The sequence below is a fragment of the Hyperoodon ampullatus genome (genome assembly GCF_949752795.1).
Source record: "Hyperoodon ampullatus genome assembly, chromosome: 5".
Taxonomy (NCBI): Eukaryota; Metazoa; Chordata; class Mammalia; order Artiodactyla; family Ziphiidae; genus Hyperoodon; species Hyperoodon ampullatus.
Genome location: NC_136918.1, coordinates 75,067,592 through 75,095,339, shown reverse-complemented (window position 1 = coordinate 75,095,339; position 27,748 = coordinate 75,067,592). Strand labels below are relative to the sequence as shown.

General features: G+C 42.1%; 1 protein-coding gene across 1 annotated transcript in view; it reads right to left on the bottom strand.

Annotated features, from left to right (window-relative positions):
* Window positions 1-27,748, bottom strand: part of CPNE4 (copine 4) — a gene marked incomplete at its 3' end in the record, with an annotated part of 615,561 nt that overhangs the window by 206,211 nt on the left and 381,602 nt on the right. The window contains exon 3 of the mRNA XM_079705040.1: window positions 17,678-17,857. Coding sequence (XP_079561166.1) covers window positions 17,678-17,857 — 180 coding nt within the window. The remainder of the gene's footprint in view (window positions 1-17,677; window positions 17,858-27,748) is intronic.

The window sequence follows — 27,748 nt, the reverse complement described above, 5'->3', positions numbered from 1 at the left end:
TAACCAGATGAGGCTGAGAATAGGCCAGGACCAGATGGTGGAGAGAGCCTTTGTGAACCCCAAGAAGACAGGATTAGGGTGGGTTTTTACAGCCAGTAGTTCTTTGTTGGGTGGAAGAATGATTGGAATGAAGGCTGGCTGACAACAAGCAAAAGTGGTAGATCTGGTAGAGGTACCAGTAGCTGCCTTCAAACCTAGCTGGCACATGTGTCTCTCCATATGGGTAGACAGGTCCAGGGTGCCCTGGCCAGGTAGGCTGAAGGCTGAGTGCCTGCACCAGCCTGCCTTAAAGAGTTGACCAGGTCAAACACCTAGAGCTGTTTTTCAGTAGTGACATGTCAGTCCTTGCAAATTCTCACCCAGTTTCAGGTCACTTGCCCTCCTCCCTTGTACACATATGGAGCTAGGAGAGGTACCATATTCCTGTGAATGTATGTGGAACAGGGCCTGTAAAAACAGGCCCATTTTAATTGCCACTAAATGTATCTTTTGAAAACTATCTTTGAAATTAAGTAGACACGAGGAGCTGCTTTCCCAGGGGGCACCTCAGGCGGGAGGTACAATCTGTGGCTGAATGACACTTATGATTGGCAGGCTCAGTCTTGGATAAGAAGAGAAGGGGTGGTGTGGGGGAGTTGAGCAGAGAACATCCTGCAAAGGGATGAGGATGAGGGGAGGGATGCTTTACTTTCAGAGACAAGGGGAAGGAAAGAGATGAGTGAGAATCATTGACTATTAGAATTGGAAGGAACTTGGAGATTAATCAATACAAAACCTTCCCTCTACAGATGAGGTCACTACATCACCAAGATCCCACAGGGACTTGGTGGCAGATCCAGGCCCCAGGGCTCTTGACGTCAGTCTAGGACACCATAGAGGAGAGTTAAAGGTACAAAAGGAGACTCTAGAGGAAGTAGAGGGGTTCCCCTAGTACCCAAATGTAAGAAGATTACTTGCTGGACAAAGATAGCAAAGAAAAAGGCAATAATTAATTTTCTTCTCCTTGGAGAGTTGAGGTGTGCTCACCCACAATTGTCCTGTGTGAATCCCACCTGCCTATGAGCAGAACAGTCAACATGGAAGCAGCACTGCTTCCCAGGATTTCTCAGCCGGTCCATGGCAGCTGAGATGATGACATTTATTGATGACACCATTCATCACTCATGTGGCTTCTGCCTGCAGTAATTCTGCAAAGTTAGGGAAAGTTTTTCATGTGAGTAGCAGGAGGAAAATGAGTTGCTTGCTATAATGTGTAAATTTGACTCCCCTGGGCCATCAATTTTATCCATGAGGATACTGGACGTTATGCAACAAAAAACCAACCTTGGGAATCTCACTGTGGGCTTTATATTGAGTTTGGATAGCACCCTCTGCACCATCAAAGCCCCAGTCCCCACTGATTGGGTCCATCCCAGCCTGAGACCGAATGCACATAGGTCACTGAAAGCTTGTGGTCAGCCATCCTTTCAGGGGTCGCTGTGGCTTATCTAACACTAACATTCACCTGTGTCTGCAGAAGAACCAACAGTCTAGGTAATAGGTCCATTCAACTATATTGAGTGGACAGGAGAAACAAACTTTGGAAGTCAAGATCCTCACCGAGAATATAAACTCAAAGCCATGTGCATGGTCCTTTGTGGGACTGTAAACTTTATGAAGCAATTTATTTTTCCTGATCTCCAGATGTTTTTGTTGTCCTCCTTAATTTCTCTAGATAATTACCCCCAAACATTTGTTCTTTTGTTATTAAAACTAGTGATACACTGTCTAAGATTCATTGGCATTCCTCCCCCAAGACTCTGTGACAGTGGTTCTCAAAGTGTGTCCAGCAGCATCTCCATCACCTGGGAACTCAGAAATGCAAATTATCTGTGTTCTCACTAAATCTTCTGAATCAGAAACTCTGGGGGTGGGGTCTGTACTACATGTTTTAATAAGCCTCCACCTGGCTTTGTTAAGTTCAAGTTTGAGAACCTCTTCTCTGTGGGAAGATGGCACATGATTCTTCTCTGATGAATGAGAGTCAGAGCCCCCCAGAGAGCCTTGAAATCCTTTGAGGTGTTAAAGATTTCCCTGATCACTTATGATGACAGGAAGCAGGAGGTTCTTGGTTATAACACATATCTTCTGACTTTTGGGGGAAGAAATACACTAAAGAGCATCTACATGACAGAGAGGAGAGAACTTCACACAGTGTAACAGTCCTCCAAGCCACGGAGGAGAGAAAATGCCTGCAAGAAAAGCAATGATGAAACCCAGGGTAACCATGAATTTGGATAATGGGTTTATGCAGCATGGTTTATGGTGAAAAGACCAGGAGAGAACACCTTCTGGATGGTGAATTTGTAAGGTTCTTGTTTGGGGAGGTTAACACACTATTTAAGAAGCTGTGTTATATTTCAAGTGAATTCAGTGTGCAAACCTTAAGGAGAGATAACCAAAGCTATTTTTTTCCCCAAGAGAATTCCTATGTTGCCTCTATCAGCTTTGTACAAGACAAACTTAAGAAAAAACAAACTAGCAAGGTAAACTACAACCCGGATTTGCATTAATAGCTGCTACATCATAATTTACACTAGTTAGTGATAAACTATTAGAGCAAAAGGAAAAGAGCATGAGAGGCTTAGGAGCCTAAGAGCTCTGTACTGAAGATCCAGCTCAACCCCTCACCAGCTACGTGACCTTGAGGAAGCTACCTAGCCTTATTCAGTCAGTTTTCTCAAAAGGAAGTAGAGATAATGGTAGTGCTTGGCTTGTAGGGATGCTGTGCTGATTAAATGAGTTGAGATCTAGTGAGTGCCCAGCCCAGTGGCTGGTAAATAAAAGTGCCTAGCGAAAAGTAGATGTTATATTTATTATTTTTATTATTTCGGACTCACTGTCCACTAGATTGGTGCATGAAGGGGTGGAAAAATATGGGGATGAATGAATGAGTTACTAAGCAGTGACAGAAAATGAAGGCATCACATTAAAGAAGGTCTGCTTGCTGTTCAAGATAGTAAGGGGTCTCATTTCTCCCTGGCATGCCCTCTGTTGGGTGCAGCAGGAACGGGGTTTAGTTCCTGGTCTTCTTTCAGCCAACAGAAACCCAAGGATGGTCTCCACAGTCACCGAGAAGGCTCACACAGCTTTCCGAGCACCCTGCATCTCTGTGATTCGCCCCCCTCATCCATCTGCCGAGAACACACAGTTCTGCCTTGAGTGTTCTTGGAGGATGTGAGCCTTCATCTGGCATCACCACTCAGTGGTAAGTCACTTGCTGTGCTGGTACCCAACGTCATGGGCAATGCCAGTTTCTAGCATGCTGAGGGCTGCTATTTTCCCTTCCGAAAGGCCATGAGTCCTGCTGGTTCACATGGCAGAATGAGAATGTGACAAACTCAGACGGGTAGAGCAAGTACCTGTAGACAGCCTTGAGGAGAGAGGCTCTGAATGTGTGACTTTCTGGATGGGTTTTGGGAAGTCATTTTATCTTTCCCTTTGGGCTTCAGTTGTGGAAGATAAGAATCGGAACATCTGTCCCAAATTATTTCAGAGATCTTACTTGAAACTATTTTTACTAAAAATAGCCCCATAAGAGTAAATATTATACACAAACTGAATCTTTGACTGTATAAAGCATGCAAAAATCCTAAGGCAAAATTGTAAGTTCAGTTTTACTAATTGCCCAGGACATGGGTTCTATCATAAGGTTTTCACCTGTTTTCCTTCCACATTCACTTCTGAAACAATGTTGGTCCCTACAAGTGTCTGTAGTGGTATCTCCTCAATAACAGGTTCTAGACCCTGAATGTTCTTTCTGTGCCAGAGACCTGCTAAGCACCTTGTAAGTATTTTCTCACTTGATCGTCACATTATTGCTTTCTTTCTTTTTTTTAACAAACATCTTTATTGGAGTATAATTGCTTTAAAATGGTGTGTTAGTTTCTGCTTTATAACAAAGTGAATAAGTTATACATACGTCCCCATATCTCTTCCCTCTTGCGTCTCCCTCCCTACCACTGTCCCTATCCTACCCCTCGAGGTGGTCACAAAGCACTGAGCTGATCTCCCTGTACTATGCGGCTGCTTCCCACAATCTATTTTACATTTGGTAGTGTATATATGTCCATGCCACTCTCTCACTTTGTCCCAGCTTATCCTTCCCCCTCCCCATATCCTCAAGTCCATTCCCTAGTAGGTCTGTATCTTTATTCCCATTTTGCCCCTGGGTTCTTCTGACCAATTTTTTTTCTTTTTCTTTTTTTTTAGATTCCATATATTTGCATTAGCATACGGTATTTGTTTTTCACTTTCTGACTTACTTCACTCTGTATGACAGTCTCTAGGTCCATCCACCTCACTACAAATAATTCAGTTTTGTTCCTTTTTATGGCTAATATTCCTATATGTGCCACATCTTCTTTATCCATTCATCTGATGATGGACACTTAGCTTGTTTCCAGCTCCGGGCAATTGTGAATAGAGCTGCAATGAACATTTTGGTACATGTCTCTTTTTGAATTATGGTTTTCTCAGGGTATATGCCCAGTAGTGGGATTGCTGGGTCGTATGGTAGTTCTATTTTTAGTTTTTTAAGGAACATCCATACTCTTCTCCATAGTGGATGTATCAATTTACATTCCCACCAACATTGCAAGAGGGTTGACTTTTCTCCACACCCTCTCCAGCATTTATTGTTTGTAGATTTTTTGATGATGGCCATTCTGACTGGTGTGAGATGATATCTCATTGTAGTTTTGATTTGCATTTCTCTAATGATTAATGGTGTTGAGCATTCTTTCATGTGTTTGTTGGCAATCTGTATATCTTCTTTGGAGAAATGTCTATTTAGGTCTTCTGCCCATTTTTGGATTAGGTTGTTTGTTTTTTTGATATTGAGCTGCATGTGTGGCTTGTATGATTTGGAGATTAATCCTTTGTCAGTTGCTTCATTTGCAAATATTTTCTCCCATTCTGAGGGTTGTCTTTTCGTCTTATTTATGGTTTCCTTTGCTGTGCAAAAGCTTTTAAATTTCATTAGGTCCCATTTGTTTATTTTTGTTTTTATTTCCATTTCTCTAGGAGGTGGGCCAAAAGGGATCTTGCTGTGATTTATGTCATAGAGTGCTCTGCCTATGTTTTCCTCTAAGAGTTTGATGGTGTCTGGCCTTACATTTAGGTCGTTAATCCATTTTGAGTTTATTTTTGGGTATGGTGTTAGGGAGTGTTTTAAATTCATTCTTTTACATGTAGCTTTCCAGTTTTCTCAGCACCACTTATTGAGGAGGCTGTGGTTTCTCCACTGTATATTCTTGCCTCCTTTATCAAAAATAAGGTGACCATATGTGCGTGGGTTTATCTCTGGGCTTTCTATCCTGCTCCATTGATCTATCTTTCTGTTTTTGTGCCCGTACCACACTGTCTTGATTACTGTAGCTTTGTAGTATAGTCTGAAGTCAGGGAGCCTGATTCCTCCAGCTCCATTTTTCCTTCTCAAGATTGCTTTGGCTATTAGGGGTCTTTTGTGTTTCCATATAAATTGTGAATTTTTTTTTCTAGTTCTGTGAAAAATGCCAGTGGTAGTTTGATAGGGATTGCATTGACTCTGTAGATTGCTTTGGGTAGTAGAGTCATTTTCACAATGTTCATTCTTCCAATACAAAACATGGTATATCTCTCCATCTATTTGTATCATCTTTAATTTCTTTCATCAGTGTCTTATAATTTTCTGCATACAGGTCTTTTGTCTCCTTAGGTAGCTTTATTCCTAGGTATTTTATTCTTTTTGTTGCAATGGTAAATGGGACCGTTTTCTTAATTTCACTTTCAGATTTATCATCATTAGTGTACAGTAATGCAAGAGATTTCTGTGCATTAATTTTGTATCCTGCTACTATATCAAATTCATTGATTAGCTCTAGTAGTTTTCTGGTAGCACCTTCAGGATTCTGTATGTATAGTATCATGTCATCTGTAAACAGTGACAGCTTTACTTCTTCTTTTCCAAATTGGATTCATTTTATTTCATTTTCTTCTCTGATTGCTGTAGCTAAAACTTGCAAGACTATGTTGAATAATAGTGGTTAGAATGGGCAACCTTGTCTTATTCCTGATCTTAGTGGAAATGGTTTCAGTTTTTCACCATTGAGGACGATGTTGGCTGTGGGCTTGTCATATATGACATTTATTATGTTGAGTAACGTTCCTTCTATACCTACGTTCTGGAGGGTTTTTATCATAAGTGGGAGTTGAATTTTGTCAAAAGCTTTCTCTGCATCTACTGAGATGATCATATGGTTTCTCTCCTTCAATTTGTTAATATGGTGTATCACGTTGATTGATTTATGTATGCTGAAGAATCCTTGCATTCCTGGGATAAACCCCACTTCATCATAGTGTATGATCCTTTTAATGTGCTGTTGGATTCTGTTTGCTACTATTTTGTTGAGGATTTTTGCATCTATGTTCATCAGTGATATTGGCCTGTAGTTTTCTTTCTTTGTGACACCTTTGTCTGGTTTTGGTATCAGGGTGATGGTGGCCTCGTAGAATGAGTTAGGGAGTGTTCTCCCTCTGCTCTGTTTTGGAATAGTTTGAGAAAGATAGGTGTTAGCTCTTCTCTAAATATTTGATAGAATTCACCTGTGAAGTCATCTGATCCTGAGCTTTTGTTTGTTAGATAATTTTTAATCACAGTTTCAATTTCAGTGCTTGTGATTGGTCTGTTCACTTTTTCTATTTCTTCCTGGTTCTGCCTTGGAAGGTTGTGTGTTTCTAAGATTTTGTCCATTTCTTCCAGGTTGTCCATTTTATTGGCATAGAATTGCTTGTAGTAATCTCTCATGAACCTTTGTATATCTGCAGTGTCAGTTGTTACTTTTCCTTTTTCATTTCTAATTCTATTGATTTGAGTCTTCTCCTCTTTTTTCTTGATAAGTCTGGCTAATGGTTTATTAATTTTGTTTATCTTCTCAAGAACCAGCTTTAAGTTTAATTGATATTTGCTATCATTTCCTTCCTTTCTTTTTCATTTATTTCTGATCTGATCTTTGTGATTTCTTTCCTTCTGCTAACTTTGGGTTTTTCTTTCTCTAGTTGCTCTAGGTGTAAGGTTAGGTTGTTTATTTGAGATGTTTCTTGTTTCTTGGGTTTTTTTTTAAATAAATTTATGTATTTATTTATTTATTTATTTTTGGCTGTGTTAGGTCTTCGTTTCTGTGCAAGGGCTTTCTCCAGTTGTGGCGAGTAGGGAGCAAGTCTTCATCGCGGTGCACGGGCCTCTCACTGTCACAACCTCTCCCGCTGTGGAGCACAGGCTCCAGATGCACAGGTTCAGTAGTTGTGGCTCACGGGCCTAGTGGCTCCACAGCATGTGGGACCTTCCTGGTCCCAGGCTAGAACCCGGTCCCCTTCATTGGCAGGCAGATTCTTAACCACTGCACCTCCAGGGAAGCCCCTCTTGTTTCTTGAGGTAGGATTGTATTGCTATAAACTTCCCTCTTAGAACTGCTTTTGCTGCATCCCATAGGATTTGGGTCATTGTGTTTTCATTGTCATTTGTTTCTAGGTATTTTTTTGATTTCCTCTTTGATTTCTTCAGTCATCTCTTGGTTATTAAATACTGTGTTGTTTAGCCTCCATGTGTTTGTATTTCTTACAGATTTTTTCCTGTAATTGATAGGTAGTCTCATAGTGTTGTGGTAGGAAAAGATACTTGATACGATTTCAATTTTCTTACATTTACCAAGGCTTGATTTGTGACCCAAGATAGGATCTATCCTGCAGAATGTTCCATGAGCACTTGAGAAGAATGTGTATTCTGTTGTTTTTGGATCAATGTCCTATAAATATCAATTAAGTCCATCTTGTTTAATGTATCATTTAAAGCTTGTGTTTCCTTATTTATTTACATTTTGGATGATCTGTCCATTGGTGAGAGTGGGGTGTTAAAATCCCCTACTCTGATTGTGTTACTGTCGATTTCCCCTTTGATGGCTGTTAGTATTTGCCTTATGTATTGAGGTGCTCCTATGTTGGATGCATAAATATTTACAATTGTTATATCTTCTTGGATCGATCCCTTGATCATTATGTAGTGTCCTTCTTTGTCTCTTGTACTAGTCTTTGTTTTAAAGTCCATTTTGGCTGATATGAAAGTTGCTACTCCAGCTTTCTTTTGATTTCCATTTGCATGGAATATCTTTTTCCATCCCCTCACTTTCAGTCTGTATGTGTCTCTAGGTCTGAAGTGGGTCTCTTGTAGACAGCATATATATGGGTCTTGTTTTTGTACCCATTCAGCCAGTCTATGTCTTTTGGTTGAAGCATTTAATCCATTTATATTTAAGGTAACTATCAATATGTATGTTCCTATTCCCATTTCCTTAATTGTTTTGGGTTCGTTATTGTAGGTGTTTTCCTTCTGTTGTGTTTCTTGCCTAGAGAAGTTCCTTTAGCATTTGTTGTAAAGCTGGTTTGGTGGTGCTGAATTCTCCTAGCTTTTGCTTGTCTGTAAACTTTTAATTTTTCTGTGAAATCTGAATGAGATCCTTGCTGGGTAGAGTAATCTTTGTTGTAGGTTTTTCTCCTTCATCACTTTAAATATGTCCTGCCACTCCCTTCTGGCTTGCAGAGTTTCTGCTGGAAGATCAGCTGTTAACCTTATGGGGATTGCCTTATGTGTTACTTTTTGTTTTACCCTCGCTGCTTTTAATATTTGTTCTTTGTATTTAATTTTTGATAGTTTGATTAATATGTGTCTTCGTGTGTTTCTCCTTGGATTTGCCCTGTATGGGACTCTCTCTGCTTCCTGGACTTGATTAACTATTTCCTTTCCCATATTAGCAACGTTGTCAACTATAATCTCTTCAAATATTGTCTCAGTCCCTTTGTTTTTCTCTTCTTCTTCTCCAACCCCTATAATTCAAATGTTGGTGCATTTAATGTTGTCCCAGGGGTCTCTGAGACTGTCCTCAATTCTTTACATTCTTTTTTCTTTATTCTGCTCTGCAGTAGTTATTTCCACTATTTTATCTTCCAGGTCACTTATCCGTTCTTCTGCATCAGTTATTCTGCTATTCATCCCCTCGAGAGAATTTTAAATTTCATTTCTTGTGTTGTTCATCATTGTTTGCTTGCTCTTTAGTTCTTCTAGGTCCTTGTTAAACGTTTCTTGCATTTTCTCCATTCTATTTCCACGTTTTTGGATCATCTTTACTATCATTATTCTGAATTCTTTTTCAGGTAGACTGCCTGTTTCCCTTTCATTTTTTAGGTCTGGTGGGTTTTTGCCTTGCTCCTTCATCTGCTGTGTGTCTCTCTGTCTTCTCATTTTGCTTAACTTACTGTGTTTTGGGTCTCCTTTTTGCGGGCTGCTGGTTCATAGTTTCTGTTGTTTTTGGTGTCTGTCCCCAATGGCTAAGTTTGCTTCAGTGGGTTGTGTAGGCTTCCTGGTGGAGGGGACTAGTGTCAGTGGATGAGGCTCGATCTTGTCTTTCTGGTGGGCAGGTGCACGTCTGGTGGTGTGTTTTGAGGTGTCTGTGGCCTTATTATGATTTTAGGCAGCCTCTGTGCTAATGGATGGGGTTGTGTTCCTGTCTTGCTAGTTGTTTGGCATAGGGTGTCCTGCACTGTAGCTTTCTGGTCATTTAGTGGAGCTGGGTCTTGGCATTGAGATGGAGATCTCTGGGAGATTTTCTCTGTTTGATATTACGTGGAGCTGGGAGGTCTCTTGTGGACCAGTGTCCTGAACTTCGCTCTCCCACCTCAGTGGCACCATCCTGATGCCTGGCTGGAGCACCAAGAGACTCTCTTCCACATGGCTCATAATGAAAGGGAGAAAAGAAGAAAGAAAGAAAGAAGAAAGAAAGAATGAAAGAAAGAAAGAAAGAAAGAAAAGAAAGAGAGAAAGAAGCTAAAATAAAATAAAATAAAGTTATTAAAATAAAAGATAATTATTAAGAAAAAAATATTTTTAAGTCATACAAAAAACAAAAAACAAAAAATGGAGAGATAGGACCCTAGGACAAATGTTAAAAGCAAAGCTATACAGACAAAATCACACACAGAAGCATACACATACACACTCACAAAAAGAGAAAAAGGGAAAAAAATACATATTTTTGCTCCCAAAGTCCACCTCCTCAATTTGGGATGATTCTTTGTCTATTCAGGTATTCCACAGATGCAGGGTACATGAAGTTGATTGTGGAGATTTAATCCGCTGCTCCGGAGGCTGCTGGGAGAAATTTCCCTTTCTCTTTTTTCTTCACACAGCTCCCGGGGTTCAGCTTTGGATTTGGACTCACTCTGCGTTTAGGTCGCCTGAGGGCGTCTGTTCTTCGCTCAGACAGGAAAGGGTTAAAGGAGCAGCTGATTCGGGGGCTCTGACTCACTCAGGCCGTGGGGGAGGGAGGGGTACGGATGCGGGGCGAGCCTGTGGCAGCAGAGACCGGCGTGATGTTGCACCAGCCTGAGGGGCGCCGGTGAGTGCCGGTGGGCTCTGATCATCTGTGCCAGAATCTCTCCACTTTGCCCTCCGCACCCCTGTTGCTGCGCTTTCTTCTGTGGCTCCAAAGCTTCCCCCCTCCGGCACCCACAGTCTCCGCCCACGAAGGCCCTTCCTAGTGTGTGGAAACCTCTCCTCCTTCACGGCTCCCTCCCACTGGTGCAGGTCCCGTCCCTATTCTTTTGTCTCTGTTTTTTCTTTTTTTTTTTTTTCCCCTACCCAGGTACGTGGGGGAGTTTCTTCCCTTTTGGGAGGTCTAAGTTCTTCTGCCAGCGTTCAGTAGGTGTTCTGTAGGAGTTGTTTCACATGTAGATGTATTTCTGATGTATTTCTGGGGAGGAAGGTCATCTCCGTGTCTTACTCTTCCGTCATCTTGAAGCTCCTCCCCCGTCACACTATTTCTTGAGTCCAGCATTATTATATCCATTTTGCAAATGAAGAGACTGAGGTTTAAGTAGCTGCAGGAATTTGCCTCCGGACATATACCTGAGCACAGCTGAGCTGGGATATGACCCTAATCCACCCAGCTTCATGGTGTAGCATCATGAAACAGCGCCTCGGACCCGATCATGACATTCCTACAGCTCCCACGTCCACCATCCCCTGCCCAACTGAACAGTGCAAGGAAAAGGAATCTTCTTTCATTGCTGAAGTTATGAAGAAGAAAAATGATTTTTTTTTTGCTTGATCATAGTAGAGAGAAAAATTTGAAAAAAACAAGAAAAACTTCCATCCTCGCCAAAGGGTAACAACTTGTCAAACTATGGAGTGAAGAAGTCTGCCCCCCTTCACAGAGCTCTCATGACAACCGCATTTGTCTGTGTGTTACTCTACACATAGAAAAGGATTTTGATTTCAAGACATTAAGTTCACACTTTCACCTAAGAAAATGAAATGTTCTTACATACCCAGCGATTTTTAAAAAAAAAACCCTTTATGAGTTGTTCATATGTGGCATGTTCAAAGAATTTTCTTCCAAAAGTAAAAATAAAACAGTCACTTTGAGAGATCTCATTACTTTCCTGCTACCAACTACCATCTATAGGGAGTCAGCTCCCGAATCTGTGTCATCGTCAGATCCACGTGGTCAAGCCACCAAGTGGCAATCTCCTCTGGGCTCTTCCTAGACATCCTGAACTTAAGGCATCAGCATTACGTCCTACTCCCCATCCCACACCTCAGTCCAATTCCCCTCAAGACAGCCAAGTCACTCCTCCAGTAACCTAAGCCAGATGCCAGTGGACCTCTCATCTCACACCCAGTCTCTAAGACTTGCTGGTTGTTCTCTTGAACAAACTTCCCTCTGTGTCTCCTCTTCTCAACTTTCATCACCACTGCTCTCCTCAGCTGTTTTCTATTATTTTGACAACCTCCTAACTGGTTTCCCTGCCTCCACATCCGTCCTCACCCATCCACCATTTACAGGAATGCCCAAGTGATCTTTCTAATACACACATCCAGTCTTGGCCCTGCCCTTGTTAAAGCCCCTCAGGGCCTTCAGTGCATCAAGTCCGAGCTCTCCAAACTTTAGTGAAAGGCTCATAAAACCACATGGTCAGCTCCCCCTCTCCTGCCTAGCCTCATTTATCCCTTTCCCCACTCACTTGCCCATCCCTCCATGCTGGGTTACTTGGAGTTCTCTAACGTTCTCATGTTGCTGTGCCTTGGTGTGTACCAGTCATTTTGCTTGGAGAGTCATTTATTTTCTCTGCTTGTGAATCCCTACCCACTCTTTGAGATTCAGGTCCAGAGTGAGACAATTTTCTTATGAGACCTCCTCAATGCTTAACTCTAGGCAGAGGCAAGTCTTTCCACCATAGCCCTTGGAACACAACTCATTATAGCACATAGTAATATGCATTTTGATGATTTATTTACTGGTCTGTGTCTCTTGGCTAATTATAAGCTCTTCTGGTGCAGGGCTCCTTTCTTTTTCATCTTTGTGCCTCTAGCACCTAGCACAGTATTTGGTGTACCCAGGGCACTCGCTAAATGCTTGTTGAAAAAACGAATAAATGAAAGAATGAAACTTATAATGTCAAAATAAAAGTCCATACTGATCTGAAATTTTCAAAATTAACTAATCAATAAATTTGACTTGAGCATGTGTGATATATAAAGGATGACGTTGCCTTAGACACAAAGAAGTGCTGAATGTGGCCTCTGGTTTCAGAAACTTGTAATCTGGGAACCAGATAAATATAAAAATAAGTGTTAACTATAGAGAGAAATTATTTTAATGAACTGATAAAAAGGAACTTCTCAAGGCAATGTAGAATGAGCTGCATGAATGAAATGGAGATGGGTTACAGGAGCTTGGAATTTAAAGAAGTCTCTATGGTCTGGAAAAGGGGTTCTATGGAGTATGATTCAGTCAGTTAGACTTCATGTTACAAGTAGCAAAAAGAATTAGCCTAGGGCTTCCCTGGTGGCGCAATGGTTGAGAGTCTGCCTGCCGATGCAGGGGACACAGGTTCATGTCCTGGTCTGGGAAGATCCCACATGCCACGGAGCAGCTGGGCCCGTGAGCCATGGCCGCTGAGCCTGCACGTCTGGAGCCTGTGCTCCACAACGGGAGAGGCCACAGCAGTGAGAGGCCCATGTAACGAAAAAAAAAAATTAGCCTATAGTGGTTTAAACAACAAAATGAAGCTATTTTTTAAAATTAATTAACTAATTTATTTTTGGCTGTGTCATGTCTTAGTTGTGGCATGTGGGCTCAGTAGTTGTGGCACACAGGCTTAGTTGCCCCAAGGCATGTGGGATCTTAGTTCCCTGACCAGGGATCAAACTGGCATCCCCTATATTGCAAGACAGATTCTTAACCACTGGACCACCAGGGAAGTCCAAAGGGAAGCTATTGGCTGAAATTCCCAGGACAGGCTGGCTTCAGACAAGAGTCTATCTAGAGTGTAAAGAACATCACTCAATTTCTCTCTTTTTCCCCAGTAGCTCCACATTCTTCTCTTGCAGGATCCATTTCCACCTCACAGCCCTAACCTTTCTTTCCCAGAAGGCTCCAGCAAACATATATTTACATCTCATTATACCTGAATAGTTACATACCTTCCTTGAATCAATCACTGTTGCCACAAAATTAAGACATCCTGATTGATTTAAGCCAATGAGTGGCGCCCCAAAGTGTGGGAAAGGTCAATGGCAGCAGTCACATGGCCTATACTATGAGAGGGTAGTTGTCTAAGTATATGCAGGATACCCAGTAATGCCAGCAAGTCACCCGGGGGTGAAGTAGTGTGGCTCGGGAAGCATTGCTGACTTGCTGCTCATGTCTTTACCCCCCCAAGCCACAATGTCAAAAAAATTTCTCACAACAGGGGGCCTCCCCACATTATCTTTTCCTAAATAATGGCAGAAGAAAGAGTTCTGAATTAAAGATCAAGAACTCTTGACTTCTGTCTTGGCTGTCAAGGCATTGAATCTTTCTGTTTCTCAGTTTTTTTTACTATGAAATGTGGATAATGACACCTGTCCTCCCAGTGTCATCAGGAAAGTCAAGTGAAATGGGAGTTTGAAATTAACAGATGCAAACTAGCATATGTGAGATGGATAAACAACAAGGTCCTACTGTATATCACAGGGAACTATATTCAATATCCTGTGATAAACTATAATGGAAAAGAATATAAAAAAATGTATATATGTATAACTGAGTCACTTTGCTGTACAGCAGAAATTAACACATTATAAATCAACTATACTTCAAAAAAATAAATTAAAAAAAAAGCCAGGTGAAATGATCAGTTTGAAAGCCCTTCCAAAAGCATCAAAATATACTTAGGAAGGACTATTGGTAATTCACCCTCAGTGCTCACATCTACATATTCCTCATCTTGAGAGATTAAGACGATTATGCCAATGCACCCCTCAGTTTCTCTGTTCCCTCCACTCCAGGCCGTCTGGCCATCTCTCAGTTCCTCATTACTCCATATCAACCCTGATGCTTCACACTTGAGTAATGGGAAACCTCACCCCAAAGGGCTTTGACAGCAGGACACCTTACTCCCTCCTAATGAGGAGTGCACAGGTCGGTGGGCTCCAGGTATGGGGTGTCAGGACTGTCCTGCCATATCTCTTGGCTCTGACCTCCCCAAGGGCTGCTCTCATCCACAGTCTCCTGCAAGACAACTGCGGTGGTTCCAGGAATCTTCATGTGTGTCTCTTTTTCTAAGGCTAGGAAACCTTTCCAAGAAAATTTCTTATGTCTTATTGGTTAAAACTGCTCACAAGCCCACCCCTAAACCAATGTCTGGCAAAAGGGGATGGGATTCATATGACTGGTGGAGATTCCTCAGGATTCACTTTTTGAGCTAGGGATAGAGCTATTTTCTACATGGCCACATGGTGGAAAATGGTCTGAAAATGATCAGGGTCTGACAGCTGAAAGAGGGAGGAGATTGGCTACTGGGTGGGGGACAACCAGAGTCTATATAGCAGATGCTCTCAGTAACCTGCTCTTATCCCCAGGCCCTATGACCTGAGTGCACAGCACTGACTTCTGACCACTAGCACTTGTGTTTCTTTGCTTGAAAACTTCTTCTGGTCTTTCCCACCCATGCAATAAGCCAAAAATGCTAGGGGATTACTATTTCCATGCTGGGAACAGCCCTCAATGACTGTTGAGAGTATATACACTCCCACATGTATAAAAGCTCCAGTTCCCTCATCCCAAGGGTGGGATCACTCTGTGGTGTTTGCTCTGCACTGGCCTCCAGAATGTCGTAGCCCAGTTACATTCCAGCTACCCATGTCCAGTAGCTGGCTGGACAACACACCCTCCCAGGCTGCCCTCCCGTTCCTGCCTCACTTCTCCACTCCACCATGGTGCTTCCTACACCTCCTTTGACTTCCTATCTCAGAGTCGGCTTCTTGGGAAGTCCAAATGAAGATACCATATGCCAAACTTCTTCCTGAATCCAGAGACTCTGTACACAGCATTCCCATCTGCTCAGAATGCGTTTCCTCTCCCTGCTCATGCTCACGCTCCCTTCCAGTTTCAGTGGAAATGTCACTTCCCTCTGGAAGCCTTGTTTGAGCCCTTGTCCACCTGAGGCCATCCTCTCATTGTTTGCTCTCCTCTTCTGTATTTCTCCTTAAGAATGGTTGTGATTTAATTAGTTGTTTGTTTAATTGTTTTTTTTTACATCTTTATCCCAAACTAGATTGTGAGCTGCTTGAGGGCAAGGACAATGCTTCTGGCCTCCCACTCTATCATTGGCTCCTGGCACACTGCCTGGCACAAAGTAGAGGGTCAAGGACTGGCTGAATATGGGAAGATGAACATTATGAAAGTTTGAGGGTCATTCACACAGAAAAAAATTATGAAAGCTTTAGATAAAAGATATTTTATTTACATGACTCTTAATGGATCTACATTTATTTCTTGGGACAGAATATAACTTTTATACATAGAAGGGATGCCCATTGTCTAAGGGAGAATCTTAGAATGGTTCCTTTATATCTATAAAACTGCCATTTTAGTCACCTTTTAATTTTATTTATACATTGCAGAATTCCATCGCAAATCCACTACCCTTTCATTCATTCATTCATTCATTCAATGCTTACTTATAGGACACCATACCTGGCAAGACTCTAGAACTATCTGCTCTCGACTCTTTCCAAAAGCCATGAGAGAGAGATATAATGACCATCATATAATATATGAGGGAGAACATCCCAGGTTCTCTGTCTGCCTCCCCTCAGCTCTACTTCCGCAGTAGCCTTTTGGCTTTTACTGAAGGAGCAAGGAACAATCTTATGAAACCAATCACTATATTTGCCGGAAAAGGGTAAATGAGGGCTCGTCTATTTTGTCACTGCTCACATGGGAGAAATTTCCTTTAGTGACAAGTGGCATGAGGCAGGGTGAAAACAGCAAACAAACATGCATCCTTGCCATCTCTCTGCCAGGCAGACTCTTTCTTACTAATCCCTAAATAAGGCCCTTACCTCTGCATGGGATTAATTCAGGTTTTGTGAGGTTTATATAATTTGGAATCCTTCTTTGTGAAAAAAGTACAAAACTACAAATAAAAATGTGACACAGAGCTTTGGAAGTGTCCACACAAGTGAGGGGCTCTGAATTTTAAGCTGCACTGGTTTCCTAGTAAATCAGCATCTGACCCTGATTAAGACTGGCTGGTCCTCCCGCCCCTTAGCCCTGCATGGTTACTCTGACCTCTGTGCTTCATGTTGCTTTTTTGCCTGAAAGACTTCCCTCCTCCTTCTCCTTCAATCCCTTGACCATATTTTTTCAAAGTTTGGCTCCACAATGCTTTCTCTGATTCTCCCCAGCAGAAGGCTCTCCCTTCCCTGCAGACCCACAACCCTATGTACAGAGCCCAGGATATGTTGTCTCATGATGGCTTAGAGGGCATCATGAATGGCTCTATCTGAGGGGCATATACTGTGCCTTCTCCAATTAGTCTTGGGCACAGGGACTATTTCTTCATTTAGATTTCTCCTCAGCACCTACTCAAGTTCTGGGTACAGCAGTAAGGGAAGGGAAAAAGGAAAGGTGTAATAAAGGCAAGATGATGGGGTGTGGAGTGAGGCTCACCTGGTTGTAACTCTGCCCTCGTTAGTGCAGGACCTCAGGCAAGTCGCTTACCTCTCTAAGTCTTCGTTTCTCACTGACAAATGGATATCATAATGATGTTTATTTACCATCATTGTTGTGAGGATTAAGTAAAGCATTTATTCATTCACCAACTATCTATTTAGCCCTCTCTTGGGCTATTTTTGTCACCAGAGGCTTGGAATACACGTGACTCAGGGATACTCCCTGTGTGGCTGTTCCCGTAGTTGAGTTGGGAGATGGACGGTTATGATGTATCAGGATAAGGCTATAGCAGACACTCAACCGGAGCAGAGCAGGTGCTCCATAAATAGTTGTTAAATAAATGACTGACAGAATGAAGGAATTCAGAAAGCAAAAATGATTAACTTTACCAGATAAGTAACATGATATATTTGCAGCATCATCCAGATGTAAGTATAATGTTGAATATAATGGACACGGCAGTGCATGGAACATCACGAAATGCTGCATGTTAAAGAAAATAAAATCAACAGCAGAAAGAAAGCAAGGGTTGAATGAGAGGAGAGAGGACAAAAGGAGGGAGAAAGGCCCTCAGGCAAAAAGGGAGGAAGGGCACCATGGCTCACCTGGCCAAGTGTGCACTCCATACCACCCAAGAAGTCAGCCTCCTTCAGCTCATCATGGTTGCTGCTGATGTCGTGGACCTCAAACCGCAGGCGCTGCACCTCCTCAAAATAAAAGTCCACGGTAAACAGTTTTGAATACACTGGGTTGATGCAGGTGCGAATCACCTCTGTTCTGTCAACCTGCAGGAGAAAGAAAGAGGAAACCCATCAGCGATCAGAGCTTCGTATCATTATCCTTCACAAGGATTCATCTTACGGTGCTCTGTCTCCTTCCAAACTGTCAACGCCCTCCACCAAGTCAACAGGGTGAGCAGTTTGGATGTCTTCAAGGATGCATCTTCAGAGAATAAGCCATGTTTCAAGGAGGAAAATCATAGAATAATCTGAGCTTTGTATTTAAGGGTTTAGAGCACCTTGTATTGTTAAATAACAGGGCAACAAGATGGATTGATTATTAGGGGCTGCCTGGAGCCTCAGGATGAGAAAGAGTCTGAGGGCACATTTGGGTTCAGGAGAAAATAAATCTGTATTCAATCCTGAAGTCTGAGGGGCACAGTCAGGGCAAATGACCATGTAGAAGCCCCATTTTAGCCAACGCTACTCTAGTATGAGTGTCATAGTTCATGAATCTCAGCATATTGAAGGGGAAAGGCATGAGAAGGGATATGAAGATAACTGCCTGTGGTCTCAAGTGTGCCTTTTGTTGGGTTTACACATGTTGACTCAGTCATTTCAGTCCCCAGGGCCTCAGTTTCCTCATCAACCAGTGAGGGTTAGAGGATTAGAGGATGAAAAGTCCCTTTGTGCTCTAATGTTCCAGGAGCGAAGATTTCCCAGGCCTTCTGTGGTAATAACTCTCCATTTCTCTCTCACTTTCTGCCACACTCTGTGCCCCTGGAGGCTGACTTTTATGGACTGACTTTCCTGGGCCCCCTTGACCTCTGGGTTCTGGGCAGAGGCAGCCAGAGGGGAGACTTGGCAGGAGATCAGAAGGACATGGGCAGTGTCTCCGCCCCTCTACACACACAAGTCTGCTAGGGACTCCCATCCAAGAGGGAGATGCCGCCAGGATTTGGTGACACAGTCCTGACCCTCAGACAGAGGGATGGTAATGGCTTTCTGCTGCTGCCACGCCGTTCTTTGTCAGCTCCCTTACGCCTGCCCAGGCACATGCAAAGAGTCCCTCTGTGAAGAATTTAGCTCTTTGAGTGAAACTTTGTGTATGCCATCTGCTTTCTGCTCGTACTCCCACCACTAAAGTTCTTCTCTTCCACGTCTGTCTCAAGTAAGAATACTCAACACCATTTATATTCTGTGAAGCCTTAGAGGACCAAGTTACAGATAACCCAAGGTCCTACAGTATCTCTCAATGGGAGATATCCATCACTCATATTTTATAAGTCAATTGGAGCATACATGAACTGTCAGGTTTCAAACAGATACATCATTTTGTGAATGAAAAATATTGCCTGCCATATCAGTAAACAAAGGATGCTGCAGCCACCAAGCCATCACATTATAGCCACCCTGATGGTGAGCCCTGAGGGAACTCAGGATGGAGACAAATGGACTGCCGGCTGTCAAGCCCTCAGCCACTGCAGCCACCCCCACGGGGCACCCTGAGGGGACTCAGGATGGAGAGAAGCAGGATACTGGCCCCGGGTAGCTGAGGTGCATATCAAAGGAATGATTTCAGTGAGCCCAGACTCTTGCATCTTCCCATACATAGAAAAGTGCTAAATTTCATTAACTTGAGATATATGGTTTTCTTTAATTAAGAGTAATCATTTGATGTTCCCACTACCTGGTCTTTGTTGCCAAAACTCCTATATATCCTGGCTCCCCACCTTGCTTCTTGGGAGCAGTCTCTCAGGGTTATTTGAGATGCTATCTCCCAGGCTTGAAGTGCTCAGAATGTCCTCTGAATAAAACATAATTCTCAACTTTTAGGCTGTGCAATTTTTTTCAGTCGTTATTGGATACTTCCCAAGAGTCATTCATTAGCACAAACTGTGAAAAACATCTCCCCACTTTCATTAGAGTACAAGGAAAATTTCTCAGTAAAATGAGGGAAACCATTTTTGACCATATCATGTGTGTACATGTTATCCAGCAAAGAAAATTGGATACACTCTTGAGCTCAGGGCTTGGTCCCTGTCCCTGTCCCTGTCCCTTCCTATGCAGGGCCCTGTGTGAGAGAAGGTTACCCTGTAAGGAACTCCATCTGCTATTCCTGGTGGGATGAATGATCCAGGTTGTGAGGAGGAGAGTATGGTACTTTTATGTCCCTGTGCAAGAGACAGAAAAACCAAACCCCAACCCACTGCTGATTAGCAGTTGACAACAAGCTACTGTACAGACCAATGGTTATTTGACTCTTCCAGTGAAGACTCAGCTTCTATTTGAGCTGAATTTTATATCCTTTAAAATGTTCATTCTGGGGGGGTGCAGGATTGCATATGTTATTGGTTAACTGTGTGGGTACAAGGATTTACTGTATTGGCATAGTTTTTTTCAGTTTATTAAGAGGTTTCGAGTAATAGTAAAAATCAGAGGTCACAAACTGGTAGTCTGCAGTTCACACTGACCAAGAGGTGTTTTATTCGTCCTACTTAAATGTAGTGTTCTCTTAATTTGCCAACAGAAAAGAGGCACTATTTCTATTTCCCTCCCTTTGGAAAAAAATCAGATTATCTGGCAACCTGGGGCTACATTCATACATGGCAAACATTGGGGGCTGCACCATTCAGATGGGCATTCATTCTCCATTCTCCAAGCTCTTCACCCTCAATGAATTCCCCCGCCTGACGTCTAGAGGCATTTTTGCAACACTTGGTCCAAATTCATAACATCATGAGCCATATGATAAGAGATTTAATGATATTCATGTGGTGCCTTTTGGTAGAAGATTTTGAAGTAATCCCCAAGAAGTAACTTATAGGTGGATTCTCAAGACACAGAAAAGGTTCTTTCCTCAGGGCTAGAAGAACAGAGTCCTAGCCAGGTTTAGATGATAAGAGACAGAAGATGGAAACCCTAGTTTTTGTTTCTCTGCTTTAACCACCCTAAAGGCGCAAATAGCTGATGTGCATCAATCCTGCTGATTTTCTTCTCACTTCTTGATTTTCAAATGCTCATCCCACATAGACATCACACCACACCTCAGGTGGACCATCCAAGGCAACATTGGATGACTTGGTTTTGTGAGGGAGAGGATTGGCTTGGAAAGAAGTTAAGTAACAAACATTTGCATTACCAAGATAGATAATTCCAAGGATAATCTCAGGGCCATTGAGACCCTTGAGTATGGATGCTCAGGACTAGGAGGAGAATGGTGATGGGGAAATGCTCGTAACACTCATAGATGTTTCAAAACATTCTGCATTCCCAGTCAGTATGGAAGATGCATTCTTTTCTGGAGACTGAAGACAGGTTTAACCTGAGCAATAGAGCCTAGGATGGCTGGTGTTTCTCATTGAAAGGTGTCAAGGTCAAGGCAGTTGTTTCCAAAGGACCAGCCATTGACTGGTGCTGCTGGTTGCATCAGAATCATGGGCAACAGTAATATTCCACTGTATATATGTACCACATCTTCTTTATCCATTCATCTGTTGATGGGCATTTAGGTTGCTTCCATGACTTGACTACTGTAAATAGTGCTGTTATGAAGATTGGGGTGCATGTGTTTTTTTGAATTATGGTTTTCTTTGGGTATATGTCCAGTAGTGGGATTGTTGGCTCACAGCCATAAAAAGGAATGAAATTGGGTCATTTGTAGAGACATGGATGGACCTAGAGAGTGTCATACAGAGTGAAGTAAGTCAGAAACAGAAAATCAAATATAGTTTAATAACGCATATATGTGGAATCTAGAAAATGGTATAGGTGATCTTATTTGCAAAGCAGAAATAGAGACACAGATGTAGAGAGCAAATGTATGGATACCAAGGCAGAAAGGTGTGGGGTGTGAAGAATTGGGAGACTAGGATTGACACATGTACATTCTTTCTTTCTTTCTTTCTTTGTGAAGCCATTTTTTTAATTCTTTTTTTTTTGTATTTTTTAAAAACATCTTTATTGGAGTATAATTGCTTTACAATGGTGTGTTAGTTTCTGCTTTATAACAAAGTGAATCAGTTATACATATACATATGTTCCCATATCTCTTCCCTCTTGCGTCTCCCTCGCTCCCACCCTCCCTATGCCACCCCTCTAGGTGGTCACAAAGCACTGAGCTGATCTCCCTGTGCTATGCGGCTGCTTCTCACTAGCTATCTATTTTACATTTGGTAGTATATGTAAGTCCATGCCACTCTCTCACTTCGTCCCAGCTTACCCTTCCCTCTCCCTATGTCCTCAAGTCCATTCTCTACGTCTGCGTCTTTATTCCTGTCCTGCCCCTAGGTTCTTCAGAACCTTTTTTTTTTTTTTTAGATTCCATATATATGTATGTGTTAGCATACGGTATTTGTTTTTCTCTTTCTGACTGACTTCACTCTGTATGACAGACTGTAGGTCCATCCACCTCACTACAAATAACTCAATTTCATTTCTTTTCATGGCTCAGTAATATTCCATTGACACGTATACATTATTGATACTATGTATAAAATAGACAACTGATGGGAACATACTGTATAGCACAGGGAACTCTATTTAATGCATTGTGGTAAACTAAATGGGAGGGAAGTCTAAAAGGGAGGGGATTATCTGTATGTGTATGGCTGATTCATTTTGTTGTGCAGTGGAGGCTAACACAACATTGTAAAGCAACCGTACTCCAATAAAAATTAATAATAATAAAAAAGAATCAATGGGGCAGCTTTCCTTAACACTGATATTCCTGATCCCTATACTCCAGGTCCTGATTCAATAGGAGTAAGGGAATCCCCAAAATCTGTATTTTTAAAGGTGTTCTAGGCAATTCGAATGTGGGAATATCAGAGTAAAGGAACTGAAGAGATGGAGGGTCTAGCTCTTGCTCTTGTGTGAGGTTTTTTTTTTTTTGTCAAGGTTTTAAAAAATGTTGCTTTCTTTCTGTTACCCAGTCTGCAAAACTGTCAACACTTCTCTCCTCTGCAGTTGTAATGACTGATACCCCAGTGTTGCTTATGGTTTACAGAACATACTCACACACATTTTTTTATTTGGTTCTTATAGCAATCATGTGGTGTAGCTTTATACTATTTTATATATGAGTAAAATCAAGGTCAGATGTCAGTACAAAGTACTGGATGACAGAGTGGGCAGTGAGCTCAGGCTTTTTGACCTCAAAGTCTGGACTATTTTTCTTAATTCATATTTCTTCATGAGCATCCCTAGACAGAAGGAAAAAATGCAGCTGGGTTATGATATGATGATGATAGAATCAATCATTGAATATTGCTTTGGATGAGATGCTCTTTTAAAGAATTTCATCTAAAACATTTTTCAGTAGAACAGTAAAGTTTATAATAGTTAATGCTTATGGAAGGCCTGGTGTGTCACAGGCACTCACTTTTAAAAATGCATTATTGAAGTATAATTTACATAAAATAAACCACATCTATTTAAAATGTACCATTCAGTAAGTTTTGGTATGTGTATAGACTTGTGAAACCATCCCCACAATCAAGTAAAGGCACACATTACCGCCTACGGTTTCCTTATGCCCCCTTTTAATTCTTCCTCTCACCCCTTCCTGCCCTTGTTCCCAAGCAGCTACTGGCCTGTTCTCTGTCACCATAATCAGTTTGTATCCTCTATAATGACATATAAATTAATTGTACACACTATGTAGTCTTTTTGTCTTTATTCTTTCATTCAGTGTAATTATTTTGAGATTTATTCATTGTTTGTGCATTAACAGTTCATCTTTTTTATTTCTGAGTAATATTTCATTGATGGACTGTTTCCAGTTTGGCTGTTACACATAAAGCTGCCATGAATATTCATGTATGGACATATATTTCTTCTCTCCAGGAGTGAAACAGGTATATGTTTAACTTTTAAAATTCTAATAGGTGTGTAGTGGTATCTCATTGTGGTTTTAATTTGGGTTTTCCTAGTAACTAATGATGTAGAGCATCTTTTCATGTGTTTATTTGTCACCTGTCTTCTTTGGTGAAGTGTATGGGCAAATCTTCTGACAGGCACTCTCTTTTCATCCTTATGACAACACTGTGAGGTACATACTGTTATTATTCCCTTTACTGGGAGGTAGAGAGACCCTATAACTTTCCCAATATCATACAGCTTGCAAGAGGTAGGATTTTTCATCTTTATGTTATATAGTCATGCAAATTTGAAGCTTTTTCACCTAAATCCTCTTGCTCAAAGTAATGCACAAACCAGACAACAGGCATAAGATATGGAACTGTTGGGGAAAGTCAGTAGTTGTGGCTGTAGTTGTGTCTCTGGAGATCTGGTTTGTCCACTGGGCATACTGGAGATACAGTGGGGGCCTTGAACACTGCCCAAGGAGATTGAACTGTGTAGGGGACAAGGTCAGTGTGTCATCAAAAAGAGTTCAAGGGGCTTCCCTGGTGGCGCAGTGGTTGAGAGCCCGCCTGCCGATGCAGGGGACACGGGTTCGTGCCCCGGTCCGGGAAGATCCCACATGCCGCGGAGCGGCTGGGCCCGTGAGCCATGGCCGTTGAGCCTGCGCGTCCAGAGCCTGCGCTCCGCAACGGGAGAGGCCACAACAGCGCGAGGCCCACATACCGCAAAAAAAAAAAAAAAAAAAAAAAAAAGAGTTCAAGACTATGCACAGAATGGCCACCTGTTCCCAGAGGCTCCCAAGGGCTGGGACTGACATAGGCAAAGGAGGTGAGGTGATTGGGAGGTGAGCGCTAAACAATGTGATGGAGAAGTGGGGAGAAGGTAAAGTCAGGAGCCAAAACTGATGTCAGTCACTGAATGGTCTAAGGTTTCCTAGAGAAGTACAGGCCCCATCCCAAGGATAACAGGGCTGGCGAAGAGTGACATCATGTGCCAGAGAGAGACGTGAAGGCCCCCAGGGTGGGCGTATAATTAGATATTATTTCAAACTGATATTCTTTAAATATTTCCTCAATATTTATTTAGTGAGGGTGAGGAGAAACTAATTATCTCTGAATAAATAATGGATAATGTTATGATGAAAAATAAAGGATTGATTACAGACAATTTTTCAAACCATGTAACTTCCAAAGGGACATATTAAACCACATAAAATTTACATAATAAGTCACTGAGTCACCAGAATTAGCATTATTCAATTTCAGCTGCTTGTGACTGCTGATTTCAAGTGCCTGGCCATGGGGTTGGCAGGTTTGCCCTACAGCTGCAACAAACAAGTCGCTGGCCTTAAAATCACTCAACAGGGGTAGAGAGGTTGGTGCTAGTGAAATATGGCTTTTATTTTCATAGTAAGTGGATTCTCTACTTGAATAGGACTAACACTGTAACATTTTGCTGGTTATGTAAAAAGAAGTGACCTGTGGGAACCTGAGTTTCCTGATGCCATTTTTGTGCTATGTCTTCATGCTTGCATCATTTCTGGCTGCCTGACTAGTGTGACTCACAGTTGGTTCCTGCTCACCAGGTCCTAAGAGTGAAAATATGCCTGAGTATTCAGCAACCTTTGCTTCTCCTTCTCTTATCATAACATCCTGGGCTGAAGCTGATCTCTCACCTGGACACATGTGGTCCTCAATGGGGGCAATACTCACTTTCCCAGGGGATATGTGGAAATGTGTAGAGGTGTCTGGGTTTGTCACAACAATGGGGTGACATCCCTAGATGCTAAATATCCTACAATGTGGAGGTTAGTCCTAATCAACACAGAACTGAACACTCTTCAAAGCTAGTGGTGTCTCCTATTTGTCTAATCCACATTCAATCCCAGCTAAAAAATAGAGAAACTTCTCCAAGGGTCTTTGGGTCTTAGACCATGCATATGAGTGGACTTACTAGCCAAGATATGAATAAAGAGTGGGAGCCTTAAGAGAGAAACTCCAAAAGACATCCCTACTTGAAGCAATCATAATAGTTGTGTTATGAATAACACACTTCACAGAACTCACTTCCTTAGGAATTTTTACCCTTGCCTAGTAAATTATTTAAATTTCTCCTGGAAAGGGGTGAGAGGAAAAATGATGTACCTTTATCATTCACCTTCTTACATTCCTGTAGAAGGTATTTTACATGTTATTTTCAGTCCTTATCTTCATTAACTTTAAAACAAACTTTCTTTCACAATGTAACATTTTTAAAATTGGGATGCGTGTTATAATCGATGACATGCCATTGTTTAACTGAAAGTATATTTTTGTTAACTGGTGATACATAAAATAGTACTTCAATTTACCAATGACTTATATTTTACTAATAAGTCTATTAAATATACCATCCTTATTTTGCAGATGATAAAATAAAACTGCATCAGAAAAGCAGTGGCAAAAGAAAGGATCAAACTCAGTCTCTCCAATTTCAAAATATATGCTCTTTCTACTTTATGATTTATTATGGGTTGAATTATGTCCCTCAAAGTTCATATGTTGAGTATATCAGAATGTGATATTATTTGGAGATACAGCTGTTACAGAAGTTAGAAGTAAGGATGAAGTCATACTAGAGTGAGGTGGATCCCTGATCTGATATGACCAGTGTCCTGGAAATAGGGGATATTGGACACAGACATGCACACAGGGAGATGCCATTTGGACATGAAGGAAGAGATTGGAGTGATGCACTTACAACCCATGAGACACCAAAGATGACCAGAAAACCACCAGAAGCCAGAAGAGAGGTGTGGAACAGATTCTCCCTAGTGCCCTCAGAAGGAGCAAAACCTGGCAACACCTTGATCTTGGACTTCTAGCCTCCAGAACTGTGAGACAATAAATTTCTGTCATCTAATCCACCAGTCTGTGGTAGTTTCTTACAGCAGTCCTAGTAAACTACACATCATTCTACCTCTCTCAAGAAACATCCAGATTCATCTCTCAAAAGGCACTCCTCACCCACCCTATGGCAAAATCTTCAAATGCTCTATAGACTAAATTGAACGAGTGATCCAGGGTTACAAAAGTCAATCCATTGACCACCCCCCACTCCCCCGCCTTATCTTTCTGCTATACACTTCAACTGGCTGTCAAGGAACAGGGCCTCTTGTGCGAGCTGGGTTCTGTTTACGGAGCCCTGGGGATTAACCTGCTGGAGGACCTGGAGTGAGACAGTCCTTTAACCACTGGACTCATCCCGGGCTTGTGCTGTTCAGAGTAAACAGCAGAGCCACATCACCTTGCCCAAGAGTGGGGCTCAGAAGTGAATGAAATGAGCATCACCTAGAGGTACCTTCAGAGTTCTCAAGGGCCACAGGGATGGGTCCTAGGTCTTCTTCTTCCTTTGTTGCCCTCCTCAGCCCCTGTTGGCACGGGTCTCAAGTATGCACCTCTGCATCCTCCTCAGGTGTTCCTCTTCCCCAACATGACTGTCCATGTGTGGCTTAGTTCCCATGGTCCAGAATTCTTATGTTGAAACCTAAGCCCCAGTGTGATGGTATTAGGAGGTGGGGCTTTGGGAAGGTGATTAAGTCATGAAGGTCGAGTGCTCACGAATGGGATTAGTGCCCTTATAAAAGAGACCCCAGAGAGCCCTCTTGCCCCTTCTGCCATGTGAGGACACAGCAAGAAGACGGCTAAGTGTTTATTAACCAGGAAGCAGGCTCTCACCAGACATTGAATCTGCTGATGCCTTGATCTTGGACTTCCAGCCTCCAGAACTGTGAGGAATACATTTCTTCTGTTTATAAACCACCCAGTCTATAGTATTTTGTTATAGCAGCCTTAACAGACTAAGATTTTTAAACTATGTGGTTTAGAAATCTTAACGAATGCACAGTTCAGTTTGAGGACCAATAATATTATATTACCAGCTGCTATGGCTCAGCCCCAAGGTGCATGGCGACCAGAAGGACCATGTGATCTACTCTGAGCACCCCCACCTCCTGGTCAGACTGTGTGTTGGAAAGTTTCTTCTTCCTTGGTAGCTGCCATTTTGACTGCTGCTCATCTTGTTACAGGATAGGAAGACTAAAGGAAATAACGA